Raw genomic sequence first — 24,534 nt, 5'->3', positions numbered from 1 at the left:
AACAATATCTAGAAATTCTTGCAGTTATTACCGTATGGTTCTTACAAATATAACCGGTGCGAGCGCATGGTAAAGAACTGTATGCTCACCATCCTCCGAGTCAAAACTGACCCACAACCTCTGTCAACACACTAGCCTCCTCCCATCTCGACACTCCCAATTACGCATTAAGTCACACCCACAAGCAGGCAAAAAAGACATAAACTAGAAATATTAAAACATAGCCATAACACAATGACAATAACTGAATTAAGCATAAATGGCTCCTACATCCCGGCCCCTAATTGTTCTGCGTATAGAACGAAGCAATTACTAATAGATATCAAAGGAGCTATAAAAGCTTAATATTCATCCAATATCAAAACAATACGCATTACATATACATCAGCGTACAAATTTCTTTCGCAATTCTTCAATCTTCTCCTTCACCTTCCAGAAGCAGGCATATCTTGGTTATTGGTCTTACCAAAATTTTGTCTGACTGCGGACTGGCTTTAACGCTGGCGTGGTCGGCAGGATCTCGCTGGGACCATCTCCGACGACTGAGTAAGTGGCCACGACGAGACCAGGACCGCGAGGGGGGCACTATTGGGTCCATTCAGTCTCAACTCCGGAGCGAGTTCCCGGGAATACCGTGGTCTCTCGTCTGAGGTTGATCTAGTTATATAGACAAAGATTAGGTGAATTGGGTATTCAGACAAGTTCAAGCCAGTCTCTGGGAAGAAATCCGGTGTGAAGTAAGAAAAGTTTTTCAGGAAATACGGTGGGTCAGGCTTTGGACAAAAGCAACAGTTGGTTAAAAAAACACAGGCGCCAAATCGAGAAAACCCCGGGGACCCCTTCTCTGGCATAGCGACCCTGTTCATAGACGAAGAAGAGGAGCAACGCGACTTATAATGGAAGGTTCCTTCACCCCCTTATGCCCCGCAAACCCAGGGCAGCCAAGCAGCAGGAGGCAGGGTTCAATGCGCAACGTTGCAAGCACTGGCCCTTCACCCCCACAGTAATTAATGCAGCGCCCACACTGGCGCCTCCGATCCGGTCTCCCAGGGCCTCCCTTTCCCGACAGTCAATAGACAATAGGTGCAGGAGGAGGCCATTCGGCCCTTCGAACCAGCACCGCCATTCAATGTGATCACGGCTGATCATTCTCAATCAATACCCCGTTCCTGCCTTCTTCCCATACCCCCTGACTCCGCTTTCCTTAAGAGCTCTATCCAGCTCTCTCTTGAATGCATTCAGAGAATTGGCCTCCACTGCCTTCTGAGGCAGAGAATTCCACAGATTCACAACTCTATGACTGAAAACGTTTTTCCTCATCTCCGTCCTAAATGCCCTACCCCTTATTCTTAAACGGTGGCCCCTGGTTCTGGACTCCCCCAACATTGGGAACATGTTTCCTGCCTCTAACGTGTCCAACCCCTTAATAATCTTATACGTTTCGATAAGATCTCCTCTCATCCTAAATTCCAGTGTATACAAGCCTAGTCGCTCCAATCTTTCAACATATGAAAGTCCCGCCATTCCGGGAATTAACATAGTAAATCTACGCTGCACGCCCTCAATAGCAAGAATATCCTTCCTCAAATTTGGAGACCAAAACTGCACAGGACAGCCGCACAGACCTCCTCACGTCGGCCCACAGATCTGAAGGGTCTCGACCCGAAACGTCACCCATTCTTTCTCTCAAAAGGAGCTGCCCGACCTGCTGAGTTACTCCAGCATTTTGTGAAATAAATACCTTGTGCGAATAGAATGGCCTTGCCAGACATGGGAGAGGTCAGGGCTCTACAGAAGGACACCTCTGCTGCGCAACATGGTTTATGGAAACCAGAGGGACGTGACACCGATCTTTGGCTCACCCCTCTTGGACAAGTTTGTGTACCTGATACCTTCCTGGCTTCCCTCCTTAATTGCATCCATTCGCTGACGCACGATGGAAAGGAGGGAATGATGAGAATGGCGAAAGAACCTGGTGGCTTCCGAAGATCGGCCAGGAAACGTTGAAATAAGCTTCTGAATGTGGAATTTGTAAACGAAACAACCCAGGGAAAGTGTTAAAATGTTCAAAGGGATTGACGCCGATGCTCAGCGCCGGAGACTCAGGTTCGATCCTGACTACGGGCGCCGTCTGTACGGAGTTTGTACGTTCTCCCCGTGACCTGCGTGGGTTTTCTCCGAGATCTTCAGTTTCCTCCCACACTCCAAAGACGTGCAGGTATGTAGGTTAATTGACTGGGTAAATGTAAAAATTGTCCCTAGTGGGTGTAGGACAGTGTTAATGTGCGGGGATCGCTGGGCGGTCGGACTCGGTGGGCCGAAGGGGCTGTTTCCGCGCTGTATCTCTAAATCTAAATCTAAAAAATCTAAATCTCAGCACACCCGTTGAGTGTACAGTATACAAATAGATTTTACAGAACTACCGCGGCTACAGTGCTGCAAATATTGTTTGGTAATTGTGGATTTATTTAGCCGATGGAGAGAAGCTCTGCCAACTGTAAATGCTACAGCTGAAACCACGGTGAGGATCATTCTGAGGGAAATTATTCCCCGGTTGGAATTGCCTGCAACTATCAGCTCTGACATTGGTCCCCATTTTATGGCAAAAATAAATGAAGAGGTCTGCCCACATTTTCGCCTGAGACAACAATTCCATTGTGTCCACCATCCACAAGCTGCCTGGCATGGTTGAAAGGCCAATGGGACCCTGGAAACTAAACATAGAAACATAGAAAATAAGTGCAGGAATAGGCCATTCGGCCCCTCGAGCCTGCACCGCCATTTAATATGATCATGGCTGATCATCCAACTCAGTCTCCCTTACCTGCCTTCTCTCCATACCCCCTGATCACTATAGCCACAAGGGCCACATCTAACTCCCTCTTAAATATAGCCAATGAACTGGCCTCAACTACCTTCTGTGGCAGAGAATTCCACAGACTCACCACTCTCTGTGTGAAGAAACGTTTTCTCATCTCGGTCCTAAAAGACTTCCCCCTTATCCTTAAGCTGTGACCCCTGGTTCTGGACTTCCCCAACATCGGGAACAATCTTCCCGCATCTAGCCTCTCCAACCCCTTAAGAATTTTATATGTTTCAATAAGATCCCCCCTCAGTCTTCTAAATTCCAGCGAGTACAAGCCGAGTCTATCCAGTCTTTCTTCATATGAAAGTCCTGCCATCCCAGGGATCAATCTGGTGAACTAGCAGAGCTGATGGAGGAGACTGGGCTGAATTGGATAAAGGTAGTCCCGTTGGCTCTCTTTGACGCAGCATAGTCCCACTGGGCTGACAAACGCTCTATCAATCCCAGGTTCGTGAAACACAAAGGGCGACGACTAACACCCCCGAGGAACCAACGATGATGTTGAGGATGAACAACAACATTGCATGGACAATAACAGTACCAGTGATAAGACATCAAAGGCAGGGATCGAAAAGGCAAAAGGAAATCGAACGCAATACATGCAAGATAGAGTTGCTGCTTTACAGCGAATGCAGCGCCGGAGACTCAGGTTCGATCCTGACTACGGGTGCTGCACTGTAAGCAGTTTGTACGTTCTCCCCGTGACCTGCGTGGGTTTTCTCCGAGATCTTCGGTTTCCTCCCACACTCCAAAGACGTACAGGTATGTAGGTTAATTGACTGGGTAAATGTAAAAATTGTCCCTAGTGGGTGTAGGATAGTGTTAATGTGCGGGGATCGCTGGGCGGCACGGACTTGGTGGGCCGAAAAGGCCTGTTTCCGCGCTGTATATATATATGATGATATGAAGATCAATTTATTCACAAAATGCTAGAGTAACTCAGCAGGTCAGGCAGCATCTCGGGAGAGAAGGAATGGGTGACGTTTCGGGTCGAGACCCTTCTTCAGACTGATGTCAGGGGGGCGGGACAATGGAAGGATATAGGTGGAGACAGGAAGATAGAGGGAGATCTGGGAAGGAGGAGGGGAAGGGAGGAACAGAGGAACTATCTAAAGTTGGAGAAGTCGATGTTCATACCACTGGGCTGCAAACTGCCCAGGCGAAATATGAGGTGCTGTTCCTCCAATTTCCGGTGGGCCTCACTATGGCACTGGAGGAGTCCCATGACAGAAAGGTCAGACTGGGAATGGGAGTGCTCGGCCACCGGGAGATCAGGTTGGTTAATGCGGCAGACTGCAGGAGTACGTGCTGAGGGACGCTCTGAAGCTCGGTGCAGCCAACGCCAAGGCCCTGTGGGGGAGGACCACAGTTTAGGGTCCTTCCGCTGCTGGACATGGGGGTCAGGGTGGGGTGGAGAGAGACGCCCCTCCAAATAAGGGATACTGGGTAAATGTATGTAAATGTATGTAAATGTCTAAGTAAATGCCTGTATTGAAAGTGTAACCTCCGGAAATGTCGGATGGGTTTGTTTAAAAAAGATCTGTTCTTGTGTGTAACCTCCGGAAATGTCGGATGGGTTTGTTTAAAAAAGATGTTTTGTAAATGATATTTATTACTTGAATAAAGTATTTTTTGATTAAAAAAAAAAGAAAAAAAAAAGAAGGTGTTGAGCGAAGCGATCGCCGAGCCTGTGCTTGGTTTCGCCGATGTAAATAAGTTGACATCTAGAGCAGCGGATGCAATAGATGAGGTTGGAGGAGGTGCAGGTGAACCTTTGTCTCACCTGGAAAGACTGTCTGGGTCCTTGGATGGAGTTGAGGGGGTAGGTAAAGGGACCGGTGTTGCATCTCGTGCGGTTGCAGGGGAAAGTGCCCGGGGTTGGGATGGTTTGGGTAGGAAGGGACGAGTGGACCAGGGTGTCACGGAGGGAATGGTCTCAGCGGAGCGCAGAGAGGGGAGGGGATGGGAAGATATGGCCAGTGGTGGGGTCCCTTTATAGGTGACGGAAATGTTGGTGGATGATATGTTGGATCGCATGGCTGGTGGGGTGGAAGGTGAGAACACATGTCCTTGTTGCGAGTGGGGGGAGGGGGAGCAAGAGCGGATCATGCAAGATCAAGCTGTTCTGCATTCACCCCATGAGATAGACAATGATGTACAACAAGCTGGAGGTCAACAAGGACAAAACGTTACGGGAAGCTTAGGAGATAGTGTGCAAGCTGAGGGAACTAGAAGATGTGCTTCCACTCGACCGCTGCCGGCTGGTCAAGCACAACGAGCTTTACGATTACCTGGAGCATTCGTACAAGGGAGAAGGGGAGACCCCTGTGGGGATGCTGCTCGGTGGAGACCAGGCGACCGGAGCAGAACTTTCAACCGTACAAGTCGGGGGAAGTGATGGCGAAGGTGCACGTGGTTAACCTGAAGACAGAAACCCTGGCTCCACCCGTCAATGTTATATCATATCATATCATCATATCATATCATCATATATATACAGCCGGAAACAGGCCTTTTCGGCCCACCAAGTCCGTGCCGCCCAGCGATCCCCGTACACCAACACTATCCTACACCCACTAGGGACAATTTTTACATTTACCCAGCCAATTAACCTACATACCTGTACGTCTTTGGAGTACCTGTTCGGCCCTACTTCGACCAAACTGTGGCCGAGTTCAAGCAGATCATTTCCCAGGCTACGGAAATCTCTGCTGAACACATGCGCATCAACAGACAATAGGTGCAGGAGGAGGCCATTCGGCCCTTCGAGCCTGTACGCACCACCATTCAATATGATCATGGCTGACCATTCTCAATCACTACCCCGTTCCTGCCTTCTCCCCATACCCCCTGATTCCGCTATCCTTAAGAGCTCTATCTAGCTGTCTCTTGAATGCATTCAGAGAATTGGCCTCCACTGCCTTCTGAGGCGGAGAATTCCACAGATTCACAACTCTGACTGAAAAAGTTTTTCCTCATCTCCGTTCTAAATGTTCTACCCCTTATTCTTAAACTGTGGCCCCTTGTTCTGGACTCCCCAAACATTGGAAACATGTTTCCTGCCTCTAACGTGTCCAACCCCTTAATAATCTTATACGTTTCGATAAGACCACTCTCATCCTTCTAAATTCCAGTGTACACAAGCCTAGTCGCTCCAGTCTTTCAACATATGATAGTCCCGCCATTCCGAGATTTAACCTAGTGAACCTACGCTGAACCTTGCTATAGTGAACCTCAAAAGCAAGAATATCCTTCCTCAAATTTGGAGACCAAAACTGCACACATTACTCCAGGTGCGGTCTCACTAGGGCCTTGTTCTAGAGCACTAGGGCATCGTTCTGGAGCGCTGTTACAATGGTCTGTGGCTGCTCCATGTGGCCAACAAAATACTGAAGGCTGAAGGATTCTTCAGCAGTAACAAGATATTTGTTGAAAACTTGAAAGTTTAAGTATAAGGGGTACGCCGTTTAGAACGGAGATGAAGAAAAACTTTTTCACTCAGAGAGTAGTAAATCTGTGGAATTCTCTGCCTCAGAAGGCAGTGGAGGCCAATTCTCTGAATGCATTCAAGAGAGAGTTCGATAGAGCTCTTAAGGGTAGTGGAGTCAGGGGGTATGGGGAGAAGGCAGGAACGGGGTACTGATTGTGAATGATCAGCCATGATCACATTGAATGGCGGTGCTGGCTCGAAGGGCCGAATGGCCTATTCCTGCACCTATTGCCTATTGTCTATTGGGCAAGCAGGATAATCAGGCACCGTTCATCGAATCACAGCTCTGGCATCCACTGCACCAGCATGCCAACACCATTCGGCTTTACGTGTCGTTGCCAGCACAATCACCAGCCCCCTCCACTTTAGAATAACTTTACAAGAAATTAAACTAATATTTGTAACCCCCCTCTCTCTTCCTCCCCTTCCTTCCCCCCTCTCTCTCTGCCCACTCCTCCCTCTATCTCCCTCCTCTTTCTCGCCCCCCGCCTCCACTGTATATGACTACATTTACAATAATAAATTAAACTAATATTTGATCCCCCCTCTCTGCCCTCTCTCCTCCACCTCCTTCTCAGCCTTTCTCTCCCTCCCTCTCCACTGTTTACGAATAAGTTTACAATAATGAATTAAAATAGTATTTGATACCACCTTCTCCCTCTCTCTCCCTCTCTCCCCTATTCCTCACCCCTCTCTCTTCCCCACTCTCTCTCTCCCTCTCCTATCTCCCCCTCTCTTTGTTGCATTCCCTCTGAGACCCTGATCTAGTTCAACAACAGCAAGCCCTGGTTCACATCAGAACTCAGACAGCTCCGCCAGTCAAAAGATGAGGCCTACAGGAACGGGGATACAGACCTCTTCAGGCAGGCCAACTACAAGCTGAGACGAAGAATCCGAGGTGCCAAGGAAAGGTGCTCTGAGAAGCTGAGGAGCAGGTTCTCAGCTAATGACTCCTTTTCAGTTTGGAAAGGCTTGCAAGAAATCTCCAGCTACAAGAGGAACCTCCCCCCCCCCCCCCCCCCATGCAATCACCACTTCACACCCACTAACAGCGTGACTCCAGTCTGCAAAGTGCACCCTCGTCCACTCCCCCCCCCCCCTCCTAGCTGCCCAACATCAGTCTGGCCACTTCTCCATCTCCAACAATAGAAATTGTGGAGGTGGAGAGGCTATTCAGGAGACATAGAAACATAGAAAATAGGTGCAGGAGTAGGCCATTTGGCCCTTCGAGCCTGCACCGCCATTCAATATGATCATGGCTGATCATCCAGCTCAGTAACCTGTACCTGCCTTCTCTCCATACCCCCTGATCCCTTTAGCCAGAAGGGCCACATCTAACTCCCTCTTAAATATAGCTAATGAACTGGCCTCAACTACTTTCTGTGGCAGAGAATTCCACAGACTCACCACTCTCTGTGTGAAGAAATGTTTTCTCATCTCGGTCCGAAAAGACTCCCCCCTTATCCTTACGCTGCGACCCCTGGTTCTGGACTTCCCCAACATCGGGAACAATCTTCCCGCATCTAGCCTCTCCAACCCCTTAAAATTTTTACATGTTTCAATAAGATCCCCCCTCAGTCTTCCAAATTCCAGCGAGTATAAGCCGAGTCTATCCAGTCTTTCTTCATATGAAAGTCCTGCCATCCCAGGGATCAATCTGGTGAACCTTCTCTGTATTCCCTCTAAGGCTAGAATGTCTTTCCTCAGATTAGGAGACCAAAACTGTACACAATACTCCAGGTGGGGTCTCACCAAGGCCCTGTACAACTGCAGCAGAACCTCCCTGCTCCTATAGTCAAATCCTCTTGCTATGAATGCTAACACACCATTCGCTTTCTTCACTGCCTGCTGCACCTGCACGTTTGCTTTCAATGACTGGTGCACCATGACACCCAGGTCACGTTGCATCTCCCCTTTTCCTAATTGGCCACTATTCAGGTAATACTCTGCTTTCCTGTTCTTGCCGCCAAAGTGGATACCCTCACATTTAAGCCAGAAATCTCCAGGACCGGACGATGGAATATTGTGTACAGTTTTGGTCTCCTGATTTCAGGAAGGACATCCTTGTAATTGAGGCAGTGCAACGTAGGTTCACGAGATTGATCCCCGGGATGGCGGGGCTGTCTTATGAAGAAAGGTTGAAAAGACTAGGCTTGTATTCACTGGAGTTTAGAAGGATGAGAGGGGATCTTCTAGAAACATATAAAATTATAAAAGGAATGGACAAGCTAGATGCAGGAAAAATGTTCCCAATATTGGGGGAGTCCAGAACCAGGGACCACACAGTCTAAGAATAAAGGGGAGGCCAGTTAAAACTGAGGTGAGAAGAAGCTTTTCCACCCAGAGTTGTAAATTTGTGAAATTCTCTGCCACAGAGGGCAGTGGAAGCCAAATCATTGGATGGATTTAAGAGAGTTAGATAGAGCTCTAGGGGCTAGAACCACCTAAAGCGGGAGAGACGGGAGCAAGAGTGCTGAATGGGGCTGCCACCCTGCCCAGTTAAACTTTATGCGGGTTGGATCATACAACTGCCGCGGGCTATGCCTGGGTAACAACGCAGGAGACAAAAGTTCCTTGTTTGCAAAGCATATGCTGCAGTTTTGTGTCGATAACACTCTTATATTATCCAGCCAAAAGCTCCTACCTGCAGATAGTTATTCTTACATAAGTGAGGCCTGGCACTCTACATCATGGCTTGACCACTGCATTAGCACTGCTGATGCTCATGATATTCTAAGATCTATGGAGATTGTGTATGAGGCATCTATGTCTGATCATGTTCCTTTTGTTATGGCACTCGATTGGGGCAGTCTCCCGGAGATGTCTCAGGAGGTTAATAGTGCCTGTAAGGCTAACCTGGATTGGTCTAAGCTCTCAGATGAGGATGTGATGTTATACTATGGGAGAACTGATGTCCTTCTAAGTAATGTATATCTACCCAGAGATGCGATTATGTGTACTGATGTGAATTGTAATAACAACGCTCACTGTAAGGACCTGTATAATTGTATTGTGGGTGCTGTGTATGAAGCTAGTAGGCCATGCTTTACTCACTCTGATAAAAGACACAGCATTAAGCCAGGGTGGAATAAACATGTGGCTGCTCATCATGCTGAAGCTAAGGATGCCTTTAAGGCTTTCGTCCTGGCAGGTAGGCCCAGAGAGGGGCCTGTCCTGGATCACAAAAAGCTTAGTAATGCTCGGTATAAATATGCAGTTCGTTATATCAGCAAACACGAACAATTAATGAGAGCAGACTCTATGGCTGATAAGCTCCTTGGTAACGATGTTACTGGCTTCTGGAAGGAGGTGAGAGCTCTGAACAGAGGCAGTACATCGTTACCATGTACCATAGAAGGAGTCTCAGGGGCCGACAACATAGCTGATTTGTGGAGGCAACATTTCTCTGAGCTATTCAATTGTATTAAAAGTGATCCCTACAAAGTGGGCAACATTACCAACAGTGACAAAGTGGGAATCACAGCCAATAAGGTCTATCAAGCAATCACACAGCTAGCTGATAACAAAGCTAGCGGCTTAGATCAGATCACTGCAGAGCACCTCAAACTTGCAAGCCCGAGGGTTGCTGCCCTTCTTGCAATCTGTTTTACTGGCCTTATGAATCATGGTCTGTTACCGGACTCCATGTTGTCCGTTACTCTGGTGCCTGTCATCAAGGACAAAGCGGGCAAGGTGGGGAGCTTGGATAATTACAGACCGATTGCTCTAGCCAGTGTGTTATCCAAAGTCCTGGAAATAATTTTATTAGATAGATTATGTTTTTATTTGGGTACTACAGACAACCAGTTTGGCTTCAAGGCTAAGCATGGTACTGATTTATGTATCTATGCCCTGAAGGAAATGGTTGAAATGTATAGAAGGCAGAATTCCTCTGTGTTAATTGGTTTTATTGATGCCTCTAAAGCTTTTGATCGAGTCAACCATCATAAGCTGTTCCAAAAACTGAGTCAAAGAGGAGTGCCTAACAGTATAATTAGGGTCCTGGCATATTGGTATGCCAACCAGAGCATGCAGGTCAAATGGGGTAATGCAGTCTCTGTACCATTTGGTGTTGGTAATGGGGTTCGCCAGGGGGGGGCTACTTTCACCAGCCCTCTTTAATGTGTACATGAATGATTTATCTGACCAGCTTAGAGGCTGTAAAACAGGATGTATGATTGGTAACACCCTGGTAAACCATCTTATGTATGCCGATGATCTGGTGGTTTTTTCTCCTAGCAGTGCTGGGTTTCAGCAGATGTTGAATATATGCTCTGAGTATGGTGTCCAATTTGACGTGAAATACAATGCTAAAAAGAGCGTTGTCATGATTTGTAAAGTAAAAGGGGACAAAGATCTAGTCTTCCCATCATTTTACCTGTCAGGGCAGGTTCTATCTGTCTGCTGTAAAGCTAAGTATCTGGGACATGTCATCACAGATCAAATGTCTGATGATGAGGACATGTATAGACAGCGCCGCATGTTGTATGCACAAGCTAACATGTTGGTTAGGAAATTCCACTGGTGCTCAGGAAATGTCAAGATAAACCTGTTTAGAGCGTACTGTACTCCTCTTTACACTGCTCCTTTGTGGATAAAGTTTAATAAGTCAAGCATCCATAAACTTAAGGTTGCCTATAATGACTGCATGTGCATATTGCTCAGAAAGCCAAGGTGGTGCAGTGCAAGTGAATTGTTTTGTAGTGCAGGAGTCAATACGTTTTATGCCCTGTTGAGGAATCTCATGTTTAAATTTATATGCCGATTGAATGGTTCTCAGAATTCCATCATTGTGCTGCTGGTAAATCCTGGTTTCAGTGCCGTGAGATACCTGGCACCTATATGGAAACATTGGTATTGTTGCCTTTTCTAATTTAATTTAATTGTATATGTATATACTGTGTACTGTATGTGTATTCTAATGGACCATGAGTCTGCTTAATAAAATTGTAATTAATTTAATAACATCACCCTTCAGCCTCAACGTTCCCAGGAATAAGGTTTTACCCTTCCTGCCTCTCAACTCCCCTATTTACCAAGGCATTTATGGGTGGCATAGCAGTAGATCTACCGCCTGACGCCATCTAACTACGGTTGCTGTCTTGCAGAGTTTATACATTCACCCGGTGACAGCCTGGTGTCCTCTGGGTCACGATCCTGCCCTGGTTCGACTTTCCCAAATGCAACACCTCGCACATATTTAAACTTCACGAACCACTTCCCAGACCATTTGCCCAATTGTGCAAAATCCTGCTGTAATTTGTGATAATCATCTTCGCTATCTATGATACGACCCACTATCCTCAAACTTACTAACCAAGAGTTGCCCTCCTTTCATATGTACATCGAGACAGAAAGTGTCTAAAATGTTTCTGAACATCACATGCATCTCAGTCAGTATCCAAGTCTAGTACGTCTGCTTTGTATCATCATAGATATCACGAATCACTTGCAGTAGTTTATTGTGCACGTGGTCAATAACATAACAACCCTTATAAAACACTGAATCAAATAATGATCGGTGAATGAAACGTTACAGAACATTTCACAAATGAATCACAATAATGCCCAATTGATAAAGTAGCATGCAAGAAATAGTCAGGAATGTCAATAGACAATAGGTGCAGGAGGAGACCATTCGGCACTTCGAGCCAGCGCCGCCATTCAATATGATCATGGCTGATCATTCTCAATCAGTACCCCGTTCCTGCCTTCTCCCCATACCCCCTGACTCCGCTATCCTTAAGAGCTCTATCTAGCTCCCTCTTGAATGCATTCAGAGAATTGGCCTCCACTGCCATCTGAGGCAGAGAATTCCACAGATTCACAACTCTCTGACTGAAATAAGTTTTTCCTCATCTCAGTTCTAAATGGCCTACCCCTTATTCTTATACTGTGGCCCCTGGTTCTGGACTCCCCCAACATTGGGAACATGTTTCCTGCCTCTAACGTGTCCAACCCCTTAATAATCTTATGTCACAGTAATTCATTGTGTGAAGTATCAGTGGCTAGTTTAGTTTAGAGATGCAGCGCGGAAACAGGCTTGGTCCACCGGGACAATGCCAACCAACAATCCACGCACATTAACACTATCCTATACCCACTAGGGACAATTTTTACATTTACCAAGCCAATTATGACATGTATGTCTTGAGTGTGGAAGGAAACCGAAGATCCTGGAGAAAACCCACGCAGGTTACGGGGAGAACGTACAAACTCCGTACTGATAGCACCCGTAGTCGAGATCGAACCCGGGACTCCGGCCCAGCATTCGCTATAAGGCAGCAACTCTACCACTGCGCCACCGTGACGCCCAACAAAGAGGTTTGTTTAACGACTGGACATAATACATAGCTGTACTTCAAAATGGACTTGAGCATTACCACTCCGAAGTCATCGCTGCACCGTCTTCAACAGCTTGATCAACATAATTTCCCCGATCAAATCAACCCTAGGATTAGGGAGTAAGATTCTCGTTCTTCAACTGCCCAAACTGAGCTCATCCTGGGCCATTCCTTTCCCTGTATTTGCACAGGGCTCAAGTTGGAGATACCCAGGCTGAGATGTCCCGCAGATCAATTGACAAGGCGAGGGCGCTGGAGATATACGAGTAAGGATTGGGCCTGTCCTGTCTACACGGGTGGCAGCACATGTTCACCTCGAGGTGTGGGTGGATGGGGATTAATCTGCAGCACAGCCCTTTGAACAGGATGGCAGGGACTCGGGGAAACTGGTCAAAAACATCACCATCCCCAGGATGGAAACATTTCTTCTTGAAATTGTCACAGTTTAATATTTAATCCTTTTCTGAGTCCGCGCAGAGACTTCAGTTGGTCCTGTCCATCTGAACTGATCGGATTCCCCTGGAGTCTGAAACAGATTGAAGAATAAAGAGAGAATAAGGAGATTGAACATTGTCAATAACGGAATGAAGTTAATATTTCAACCACATTTACAGACAAATATCACCAGAATAGCATGCAAATCCATGGAGCCTATATCACATTAAACTGTAACATAGAACATAGAAACATAGAAAATAGGTGCAGGAGTAGGCCATTCGGCCCTTCGAGCCTGCACCGCCATTCAATATGATCATGGCTGATCATCCAGCTCAGTAACCTGTACCTGCCTTCTCTCCACACCACCTGATCCCTTTAGCCATAAGGGCCACATCTAACTCCCTCTTAAATATAGCCAATGAACTGGCCTCAACTACCTTCTGTGGCAGAGAATTCCACAGACTTACCACTCTCTGTGTGAAGAAATGTTTTCTCATCTCGGTCCTAAAAGACTTCCCCCTTATCCTTAAGCTGTGACCCCTGGTTCTGGACTCCCCCAACATCGGGAACAATCTTCCCGCATCTAGCCTCTCCAACCCCTTAAGAATTTTATATGTTTCAATAAGATCCCCCCTCAGTCTTCTAAATTCCAGCGAGTACAAGCCGAGTCTATCCAGTCTTTCTTCATATGAAAGTCCTGCCATTCCAGGGATCAATCTGGTGAACCTTCTCTGTACTCCCTCTATGGCTAGAATGTCTTTCATTAGTGCAAGTAACACACTTACTTGATCTGCTTAAAATTCTTGCGTTTCTCTATGAGGCGGCGGAGAGCGGGAACAGATAAGTCTGTGAAAGAGTTTGCTCCCAGGTCCACAACTTTCAGTGAATGCATTTTACTGAGACACAACGAGAGATCCTCCGTGCAAGAATCCGTCAGGCCATTCTTATACAGCCTGGGGATCAGATAGAGAAACAACAGGAGTCAGAGTCAGAGAGACTGTGGAAATGAGCCCTTTGGCCCAACATGTCCCAGCTACACTAGTCCCACCTGCCTGCATTTGGTCCATATCCCTCCAACCTGCTCTAACCATGTGCCTGTCTAACTGTTTCTTAAACATTGGGATAGTCCCAGCCTCAACTACCTCCTCTGGCAGCTTGTCCCATACACCCATTTGTGTGACCTGCCAGCACTGGTTATTGCACTAATGTTGACAGTAATGACAGAAGGACATGGAATCATGGACTTACAGCATCATGGAAACAGACCACTCAGCCAAACACGCCCACACCAGGCAAGGGCCACCTTCACGTTTCAACGCAATCTGCCAGTACTGAGCGTAAGCCTTCTATGTCATGATTCCTCAGGACTGTTGTGAAATGCTGCCAAAGTCTCAGCTTCCACTAATCTTTCTGTCTGTTCATTGCAGATACAACTTACTGGGAGTAAAAGGTTTGCCTCAGACCTCTCACACAGTGACTGGTGAACAAGGAAACCCAGGTCTCGTTGGACTTCCCTTTCCCCTAATCTGACACCATTGAGTTAATAATCTACCTCCTTGTTCTTGCTGCCAAAGTGGATAACCTCACATTTATCTACATTGTACTGCATCTGCCATGCTTCTGTCTTACCACTCAACCTGCCCAAGTCACCCTGCAACCACCTAGCATCCTCTTCGCGGTTCACACTGCCACCCAGCTCTGTGTCATCTGCAAATTTGCTAGTGTTACTTTTAATCCCATCATCTAAATCATATTATTAATATATATTGTAAATAGTTGTGGCCCCAGCACCGAGCCTTGTAGCACTCCACTCGCCACTGCCTGTCGGGTAGAGACGCATTGGGTCGAGTCTTGACCCGAAACGTCACCCTTTCCATCTCTCCTGAGTTGCTGCCTATCCCGCTGAGTGACTCCAGCTTTTTATGTCTATCTTCAAATTACTTGTTTAACTGTTCTAAGAAGGTATTTATTCACAAAATGCTGGAGTAACTCAGCAGGTCAGGCAGCATCTCGGGAGAGAAGGAATGGGTGACGTTTCGGGTCAAGACCCTTCTTCAGACTGATGTCAGCGGGGCGGGACAAAGGAAGGATATAGATGGAGACAGGAAGATAGAGGGAGATCAGGGAAGGAGGAGTGGAAGAGAGGGACAGAGGAGCTATCTAAAGTTGGAGAAGTCGATGTTCATACCACTGGGCTGCCCAGGCGAAATATGAGGCGCTGTTCCTCCAATTTCCGGTGGGCCTCACTATGGCACTGGAGGAGGCCCATCACAGAAAGGTCAGACTGGGAATGGGAGGGGGAGTTGAAGTGCTCGGCCACTGGGAGATCAGTTTGGTCAATGCGGACCGAGCGCAGGTGTTGAGCGAAGCGATCGCCGAGCCTGCGCTTGGTTTCGCCGATGTAAATAAGTTGACATCTAGAGCAGCGGATGCAATAGATGAGGTTGGAGGAGGTGCAGGTGAACCTCTGTCTCACCTGGAAAGACTGTTTGGGTCCTTGGATGGAGTTGAGTGGGGAGGTAAAGGGGCAGGTGTTGCATCTCGTGCGGTTGCAGTGGAAAGTGCCCGGGGATGGGGTGGTTTGGATAGGAAGGGACGAGTGGACCAGGGAGTTACGCGGAACGCAGAGAAGGGAGGGGATGGGAAGATATGGCCAGTGGTGGGGTCCCATTGTAGGTGACGGAAATGTTGGTGGTTGATATGTTGGATCCGCTGGCTGGTGGGGTGGAAGGTGAGAACGAGGGGGATTCTGTCCTTGTTGCGAGTGGGGGGAGGGGGAGCAAGAGCGGAGCTGCGGGATGTAGAAGAGACCCTAGTGAGAGCCTCATCTATAATGGAGGAGAGGAAGCCCCGTTTCCTGAAGAATGAGGACATCTCTGATGCCCTAGTGTGAAACACCTCATCCCGGGCGCAGATGCTGCGTAGACGGAGGAATTGGGAGTAGGGGATAGACTTTTTGCAGGGGACCGGGTGGGAAGAAGTGTAGTCCAGATAGCTGTGCGAGTCAGTGGGTTTATAATAAATTCTCTAGTCTGTCTCCTGTGATGGAGATGGTGAGGTCCAGAAACGGTAGGGAGATGTCAGAGATAGTCCAGGTATATTTAAGGGCAGGATGGGAATTGGAAGTGAAGTGTATGAAGTCAACTGTTCTGTTCTGCTATTTCCTTGTTGTTCCATTGTAAATTCACCTGTTTCTGATTGTAAAGGACCGACATTTGTCTTCACTAATCTCTTCCTTCTTCCTTTAAAGAAACATTTAGACTCAGTTTTACATTCCCCGCAAGCTTTCTTTCATGCTCTCTTTTTCCCCTCTCAATTCACCCTTTGTCCTGCTCTGTTGCGTTCTAAATGTCTCCCAGTCCTCCAGTTTGCTGTTTACTCTGACCAATTTAGATGCCTCTACCTTGGATTTAACACCATCTTTAATTCCCCTCATTAGCCATGGTTGAGTGACTTTCTCCATTCTATTTTTTCGCCAGACAATGATGAACAATTTTTGGAGATCATAAATCTTTGCCATTGCATCTCCACCGTCAACCTTTTAAGTATAATCTGCCAGTCTATCCAAGCCAATTCCCATCTCATACCCAAAGTCTCCTTTCTTTAAGTTCAGGACCCTAGTCTAATGTTGTTTCTCTGTTGAAGAAGGGCTGCAAGGAAAAGCTGATCAACTATAGACCCAGTGAGCCCAACATCTGTGGTAGATAAGTAAGTAAATGGTGGGATCGGGTAAAAATGCATTTCTTTAGTTCAGTTTAGTTCAGTGTACCAAGATAGTGGTTTTGTTAGAAAGAAAGAAAGAATCAGAAAAAAATAGGTGTAGGAGGAGGCCATTTGGCCCTTCGAGCCAGCACCGCCATTCATTGTGATCATGGCTGATCGTCCACAATCAATAACCCGTGCCTGCCTTCTCCCCATATCCCTTGATTCCACTAGCCCCTAGAGCTCTATCTAACTCTCTCTTAAATCCATCCAGTGAATTGGCCTCCACTGCCCTCTGTGGCAGAGAATTCCACAAATTCACAACTCATGGTGGAAAAAGTTCCTTCTCACCTCAGTTTTAAATGGCCTCCCCTTTATTCTAAGACTGTGGCCCCTGGTTCTGGACTCACCCAACATTGCGAACATTTTTCCTGCATCTAGCTTGTCCAGTCCTTTTATAATTTTATATGTTTCTATAAGATCCCCTCTCATCCTTCTAAACTCCAGTGAATACAAGCCGAGTCTTTTCAATCTTTCCTCATATGACAGTCCCGCCATCCCAGGGATCAATCTCGTGAACCTAAGCTGCACTGCCTCAATTACAAGGATGTCCTTCCTCAAATTAGGAGACCAAAACTGTACACAATACTCCAGATGTGGTCTTGCCAGGGCCCTGTACAACTTCAGAAGAACCTCTTTACTCCTGTTATGAAGGCCTGTTATGAAGGCCAACATTCCATTAGCTTTCATCACTGCCTGCTGTACCTGTATGCCAACTTTCAGTGACTGGTGTACAAGGACACCCAGATCTCGCTGCACTTCCCCCTTACCTAACCTAACACCATTGAGATAATAATCTGCCTCATTGGTTTTGCCGCCAAAGTGGATAACCTCACATTTATCTATATTATACTGCATCTGCCACGCATCTGCCCACTCACTCAACCTGTCCACGTCACCCTGCAACCTCCTAACATCCTCTTTACAGTTCACACTTCCACCCAGCTTTGTGTCATCCGCAAACTTGCTAGTGTTGCTTCTAATTCCCTTTTCCAAATCATTAATATATATGGTAAACAGTTGCGGCCCCAACAGCGAGCCTTGCGGCACTCCACTCGCCACTGCCTGCCATTCTGAAAAGGACCCATAGAAACATAGAAAATAGGTGCAAGAGTAGGCCATTCGGCCCTTCGAGCCTGCACCGCCATTCAATATGATCATGGCTGATCATCCAACTCAGTATCCCGTACCAGCTTTCTCTCCATACCCCCTGATCCCTTTAGCCACAAGGGCCACATCTAACTCCCTCTTAAATACAGCCAATGAACTGGCCTCAACTACCTTCTGTGGCAGAGAATTCCACAGATTCACCACTTTCTGTGTGAAAAAAAACTTTCTCATCTCAGTCCTAAAAGACTTCCCCCTTATCCATAAACTGTGACCCCCTTGTTCTGGACTTCCCCAACATCGGGAACAATCTTCCTGCAAGTTTCGATAAGATCCCCCCTCAATCTTCTAAATTCCAGCGAGTACAAACCGAGTCTATCCAGTCTTTCTTCATTTGAAAGTCCTGCCATCCCAGGAATCAATCTGGTGAACCTTCTCTGTACTCCCTCTATGGCAAGAATGTCTTTCCTCAGATTAGGAGACCAAAACTGTACGCAATACTCCAGGTGTGGTCTCACCAATGCCCTGTACAACTGCAGCAGAACCTCCCTGCTCCTATACTCAAATCCCCTCGCTATGAATGCCAACATACCATTCGCTTTCTTCACTGCCTGCTGCAACTGCATGCCTACTTTCAATGACTGGTGTGCCACGACACCCAGGTCTCGTTGCATCTCCCCTTCTCCTAATCGGCCACCATTCAGGTAATAGTCTGCTTTCCTGTTCTTGCCACCAAAGTGGATAACCTCACATTTATCCACATTATACTGCATCTGCCATGTCTTTGCCCACTCACCTAACCTATCCAAGTCACGTTGCAGCCTCCTAGCATCCCCCTCACAGCTAACACTGCCCCCCAGCTTCGTGTCATCCGCAAACTTGGAGATGTTGCATTCAATTCCCTCGTCCAAATCATTAATATATATTGTAAATAGCTGGGGTCCCAGCACTGAGCCTTGCGGTACCCCACTAGTCACTGCCTGCCATTCTGAAAAGGACCCGTTTATTCCTACTCTTTGCTTCCTGTCTGCCAGCCAGTTCTCTATCCACATCAATACTGAACCCACAATACCGTGTGCTTTAAGCTTGTATACTAATCTCTTATGTGGGACCTTGTCGAAAGCTTTCTGGAAGTCCAGATATAACACATCCACTGGTTCTCCCTTATCCACTCTACTAGTTACATCCTCGAAAAATTCTATAAGATTCGTCAGACATGATTTACCTTTCATAAATCCATGCTGACTTTGTCCAATGATTTCACCATTTTCCAAATATGCTGCGATCCCATCTTTAATAACTGACTCTAGCATTTTCCCCACTACCGATGTTAGACTAACTGGTCTGTAATTCCCCGTTTTCTCTCTCCCTCCCTTTTTGAAAAGTGGGGTTACATTAGCTACCCGTTTACTCCTGCTCTTTGTTTCCTGTCTGCCAACCAATTTTCTATCCATGTCAACACCCTACCTCAATACCATAAGTATAAGAAAATAACTGCAGATGCTGGTACAAATCGATTTATTCACAAAATGCTGGAGTAACTCAGCAGGTCAGGCAGCATCTCGGGAGAGAAGGAATGGGTGACGTTTCGGGTCGAGACCCTTCTTCAGACTGATGTCGGGGGTGGGACAAAGGAAGGATATAGGTGGAGACAGGAAGATAGAGGGAGATCTGGGAAGGAGGAGGGGAAGGGAGGGACAGAGGAGCTATCTGAAGTTATCTACCCCAATACCATCTGCTCTAATTAGTGCGTGTTATCCGATTGAAGAAAAGAACTGTGCATGATTACAATCAGGCCGTCTGCAGTGTACAGACACAACGCAAAGGGTGTAATGTTTAGTGCAAGGTAAAGTCTAGTAATGTCCGATGAAAGAAAGTTGGATGGTTTGCATTGAGATCCAGGCAGAGCTAGCACACTGGATACAGAATTGACTTCATGGAAGGAAGCAGACGGTCATGTCAGAAGGGTTTTTGTTTGGGAAAGGAGGCCAGCGAAGCACGGCATGTCTCAGAGATCGGGACTGGATGCATTGTTGTTTGTGGTTAATATCTACTACTTGGTTGAAAAATGTACAAGGCATGATTATTAAGTTTGCAGCTGACACAAAAGCAGATCGGTGTCACAGACAGTGTAGATGGATATCAAAACGTACAGCAGCAATTTGATCAGCTGGGCAAGTGAACTGAAGAGTGGTCAATGGGGTTTAATGCAGATAACTGTGAGATGTGTCATTTTGGGAAGTTAAACCAGGGCAGAACCTTCACGGTGAATGGAAGGGCTTCAAGGAGTGTTGTGGAGCAAATGGAGCAGGTGTACATGTACATTGTTCCTTGAAAGTGACATTACAGGTAGATAGGGTGGTCAAGAAGGCTTGTGGTACACTGGCCTTCGTCAAGCTGGGTGGTGAGTATGGAAGTTAAAACTTTAAGTTACAGTTCTACAAGACATTGGTGAGGCCTCACATGTTAATTTATGTTCACCCTGTTGCAGGAATGATGTCATAAATCTGGGAAGAGGGTGGAGAATATTTACAAGAATGTTGCCAGGATCTGAGGGACTGGGATTGATAGGTTGGGCAGGCCAGGACATTATTTGTTGGAATTAGAAGTAACACAGGCAAGTTTGCAGATGACACAAAGCTGGGTGGCAGTGCGAACTGCGAAGAGGATGTAAGGAGGTTGCAGGGTGACTTGGACAGGTTGAGTGAGTGGCCAGATGCATGGGGGGTGCAGTATAATGTAGATAAATGCAGTATAATGTAGATTAATCCACTATGGCGGCAAAAACAAGGAGGCAGATTATTATCTCAATGGTGTCAGATTAGGTAAATTGGAAGTGCAACGATACCAGGATGTCCTTGTACACCAGTCACTGAAAAAAATGAACCAGGGGCCACAGCCCAGGCGAAATATGAGGTGCAACGATTAGCACGATTAGCAACGATTAGCACCTCATATTTCGCCTGGGCAGTTTGCAGCCCAGCGGTATGAACATCGACTTCTCCAACTTTAGATAGTTCCTCTGTCCCTCCCTTCCCCTCCTCCTTCCCAGATCTCCCTCTATCTTCCTGTCTCCACCTATATCCTTCCTTTGTCCCGCCCCCCTGACATCAGTCTGAAGAAGGGTCTCGACCCGAAACGTCACCCATTCCTTCTCTCCCGAGATGCTGCCTGACCTGCTGAGTTACTCCAGCATTTTGTGAATAAATCGATTTGTACCAGCATCTGCAGTTATTTTCTTATATGGGCCATGGAATTGTTGGGACAATTGCCTCAGCCCATGCTGTATGCCTCTATGACTGGTAACTTGGTCGGTGAGGCAACATCTCTGGAGCACATAGGTGACGTTCAGTGTCTCAACAAGGCTTGGCAAGTGAAGTGGATAAAGATCGGAGAGGGGGGGTGTTAATTGGCAGATCAATGGGCAAAGGCTAGAGATGAAAAGAAGACAAAAAGGTATCAGCTACGGAGAGAACAGGAATGAAATGTGAATCAATAAGAAGAAAAGCAAGTTGCAGGAAGGGGATGGTGGGGAAGTGTTGCAATCTGTGGAACCCAGCTGGGGCACAAGGAAGAGGAGTGGGACCTTACTTAAAATTGCAGAATATAATGTGTATACTGTTGGGTTGCCACATGAGGTACTGATACTTACTCCAGTTCCTGCAGTTTGCATTGCTGGTTCCCCAGGGCCTCAGACAAACGTTTCATGCCCAGATCTCCAAGTTGGTTGTCACCCAGTGACAGAACTTTCAGCGAGCAGTTTGTGAAAAGGGCAGAGGCCAGATCCTCACAGCACGACTCTGTGAGACCAACGTCCCATAAACTGAGGACATGGGACAAGAATGTAAGACAAGGATATAGACAGCATGAGTTAGAATCGTACAGCACCCGAACAGTCCCTTTAGCCCACAATGTCTGTGGTGAACATGATGCCAAGATCAACTCGTCTCTGCTTGTATATAATTCATATCCCTCCATTTCATGCTCATTCATGTGCCTTTCCAAACGTATCTTAAATGCCAATATCACATCTAGCTCAACCACCACCCTCTGTGTAAAAAACCTGTCCGAGCACATCTCCGTTAAACTTTGTCTGCCTCACCTGAAAGCCATGCCCTCTGCGATTTGATTTTCCATCTTGGGATAAAGTTTCTGGCTGTCTATCTTATCTATGCATCTCGTAATGTCGCATGTCGAATGTCTCGTAAGGCGCGGTCAGGTTCCCCCGACACTGGTGAACATCCAGGGAATGGACATCGAGAGGGTGGATTCTTATGTACCTGGGTGTCTACCTCAACAATAAACTGGACTGGACTGAAAACAGAAAGGCCCAGAGCAGACTTTATCTGCTCAGGAGACTCAGGTCCTTTGGAGTGCAGAGGCCACTCCTAAGGACCTTCTACAACACAGTGGTTGCAGCGGCCATCTTCTATGGAGTGGTCTGCTGGAGCAGCAGCATCTCAGCGGCGGAGGGGAAGAGACTCGACAAGCTGGTCAGGAAGGCCAGCTCTGTCCTGGGTTGCCCCCTCGACTCAGTGTAGATGGTGGGAGAGAGGAGGATGATGGCAAAGCTAACATCGCTGCTGGACAACGACTCCCACCCCATGCAGGACAATGTCACTGCACTGAGTAACTCCTTCAGTGACAGACTCCTTCACCCCAAGTGCGTGAAGGAGAGATATAGGAGGTCCTTCCTTCCCGCTGCTGTGAGACTGCACAACCAGCACTGCTCCCAGCAGACGAGTCAACAATAGCAGCTAAGAACACATGGAAACAAATGACAATTTATGTATCTCTTATCTATAATGAATGATCTATTGCTCTCTAACTATCCACTTTGCTGCTCTAACTAAATTTCGCCGGTGCGGGATGAATAAAAGAATATATTATTATTATTATATTATGTCAGTCCCCCCATAAATTCATGTGCTCAAGAGAAAACAATCCAGTCTGTCCAACGGCTCTGTGTATCTGATAATCTGGGCATAATTGCCTAATCTAGGCATAATCATGATCAACAACCTCTGCAACCTTTCCAAAGCCTCCACATCCATCCAGTAATGTGATGACCGGAACTGCATGCAAAACTCCAAATGTGTCCTATCAAACGTCCTATAAAGCTGCATCATGACATCCTGACTCTTATACTCAATGCCCCACCTATGAAAGCAAGCACACCATCTGGCTTCTTGCCACTGTCTAATTCTGTTTCCACTATCAGGGAGATATGGACTTGGACACGAAGATCCCACGTACATCAATGGTGTTCAAGGTCATGCCATTAATTGCATATTTATTCTCACATTTGATCAAAGTGAAACACCGCACACTTGATCAGATTAAACACCAGAAACATTTGAATATTTAAAAATAAATAGTTATGCCCCCACCCCCACTTCAATTTCCAGTCATTATTATTGATCAGAAAGTTATTCATACGGACGTATATATAACCACTTCAATATAATTTAATTTCAGTCTCTTTTAAAAAAACAAACAACAATCTGTCAGTCTGGTGCTTACCATAGTTTCTGTATCACGCAGTCTGGATTCATCAAAGCCTCAGATACCAACTTCATTCCAGATGCCCCCAGTGTATTAGAACTCAGAGAAACATTTATCAGGGAACGGTTAATGCTGAGAGCGGAGACCAGATCCTTGACACCAGAAGGCGTGAGACCGACACTACATAGCCTGGATGGACACAAAATGCTGGAGTAACTCAACGGGTCAGGCAGCATCTCTGGACAAAATGAATAGGTGACGTTTTGGGTGGAAAAGAGAAGGCCGGACCAATACAGGGCTGGCAAGAGATGACATTAGGTAGGGTGGAGTCCTTAATGGCCCATTGTTGGCTGGGGAACATGTGCTGTCAACAGTGACACAAGGATGCGAACGGTGGAACAAATAGGATGACCAGAGTCTGGGATTGGGGGGGGGGGGGGGGGGGGGTGATTGCAGGAGTTACTTGAGATTAGACCATTAGCAAATTTGCAGATGATACAAAGCTGGGTGGCAGTGTGAACTGTGAGGAAGATGCTATGAGGTTGCAGGGTGACTTGGACAGGTTGTGTGAGTGGGCAGATGCATGGCAGATGCAGTTTAATGTAGATAAGTGTGAGGTTATCCACTTTGGTGGTAAGAATAGGAAGGCAGAGTATTATCTGAATGGTGTCAAGTTAGGAACATGAGACGTACAACGAGATCTGGGTGTCCTAGTGCATCAGTCACTGAAAGGAAGCATGCAGGTACAGCAGGCAGTGAAGAAAGCCAATGGAATGTTGGCCTTCATAACAAGAGTAGTTGAGTATAGGAGCAAAGAGGTCCTTCTGCAGTTGTACAGGGCCCTAGTGAGACCGCACCTGGAATACTGTGCAGTTTTGGTCTCCAAATTTGAGGAAGGATATTCTTGCTATTGAGAGCGCGCAGCATAGGTTTACTAGGTTCATTCCCGGAAAGGCGGGACTTTAATATGTTGAAAGACTGGAGCGACTAGGCTTGTATACACTAGAATTTAGAAGGATGAG

General features: G+C 46.8%; 1 protein-coding gene across 2 annotated transcripts in view; it reads right to left on the bottom strand.

Moving 5' to 3' along the window:
* Window positions 1-90: 90 nt before the first annotated feature.
* LOC144611142 (NACHT, LRR and PYD domains-containing protein 3-like) overlaps window positions 91-24,534 on the bottom strand; it is a 67,280-nt gene continuing 42,836 nt past the window's right edge. Inside the window, exons 10-14 of one of the 2 annotated variants that reach the window (XR_013549489.1) lie at window positions 23,531-23,701; window positions 21,660-21,830; window positions 13,924-14,091; window positions 12,740-13,226; window positions 91-657 (exon numbers count right to left, since the gene is read on the bottom strand). Coding sequence is in view for 1 of the 2 variants with exons in the window: in XM_078430206.1 (XP_078286332.1) it covers window positions 13,139-13,226; window positions 13,924-14,091; window positions 21,660-21,830; window positions 23,531-23,701 (598 nt within the window). In the remaining variant the exon portion in view is untranslated. Of the gene's footprint in view, window positions 658-11,852; window positions 13,227-13,923; window positions 14,092-21,659; window positions 21,831-23,530; window positions 23,702-24,534 lie in introns of those variants that run through there. The other variant, XM_078430206.1, reaches the window with a different exon arrangement.

This window comes from Rhinoraja longicauda, chromosome 39, assembly GCF_053455715.1.
Source record: "Rhinoraja longicauda isolate Sanriku21f chromosome 39, sRhiLon1.1, whole genome shotgun sequence".
NCBI classification, from domain to species: domain Eukaryota; kingdom Metazoa; phylum Chordata; class Chondrichthyes; order Rajiformes; family Arhynchobatidae; genus Rhinoraja; species Rhinoraja longicauda.
This window is presented reverse-complemented; position numbering and strand designations above follow the sequence as displayed.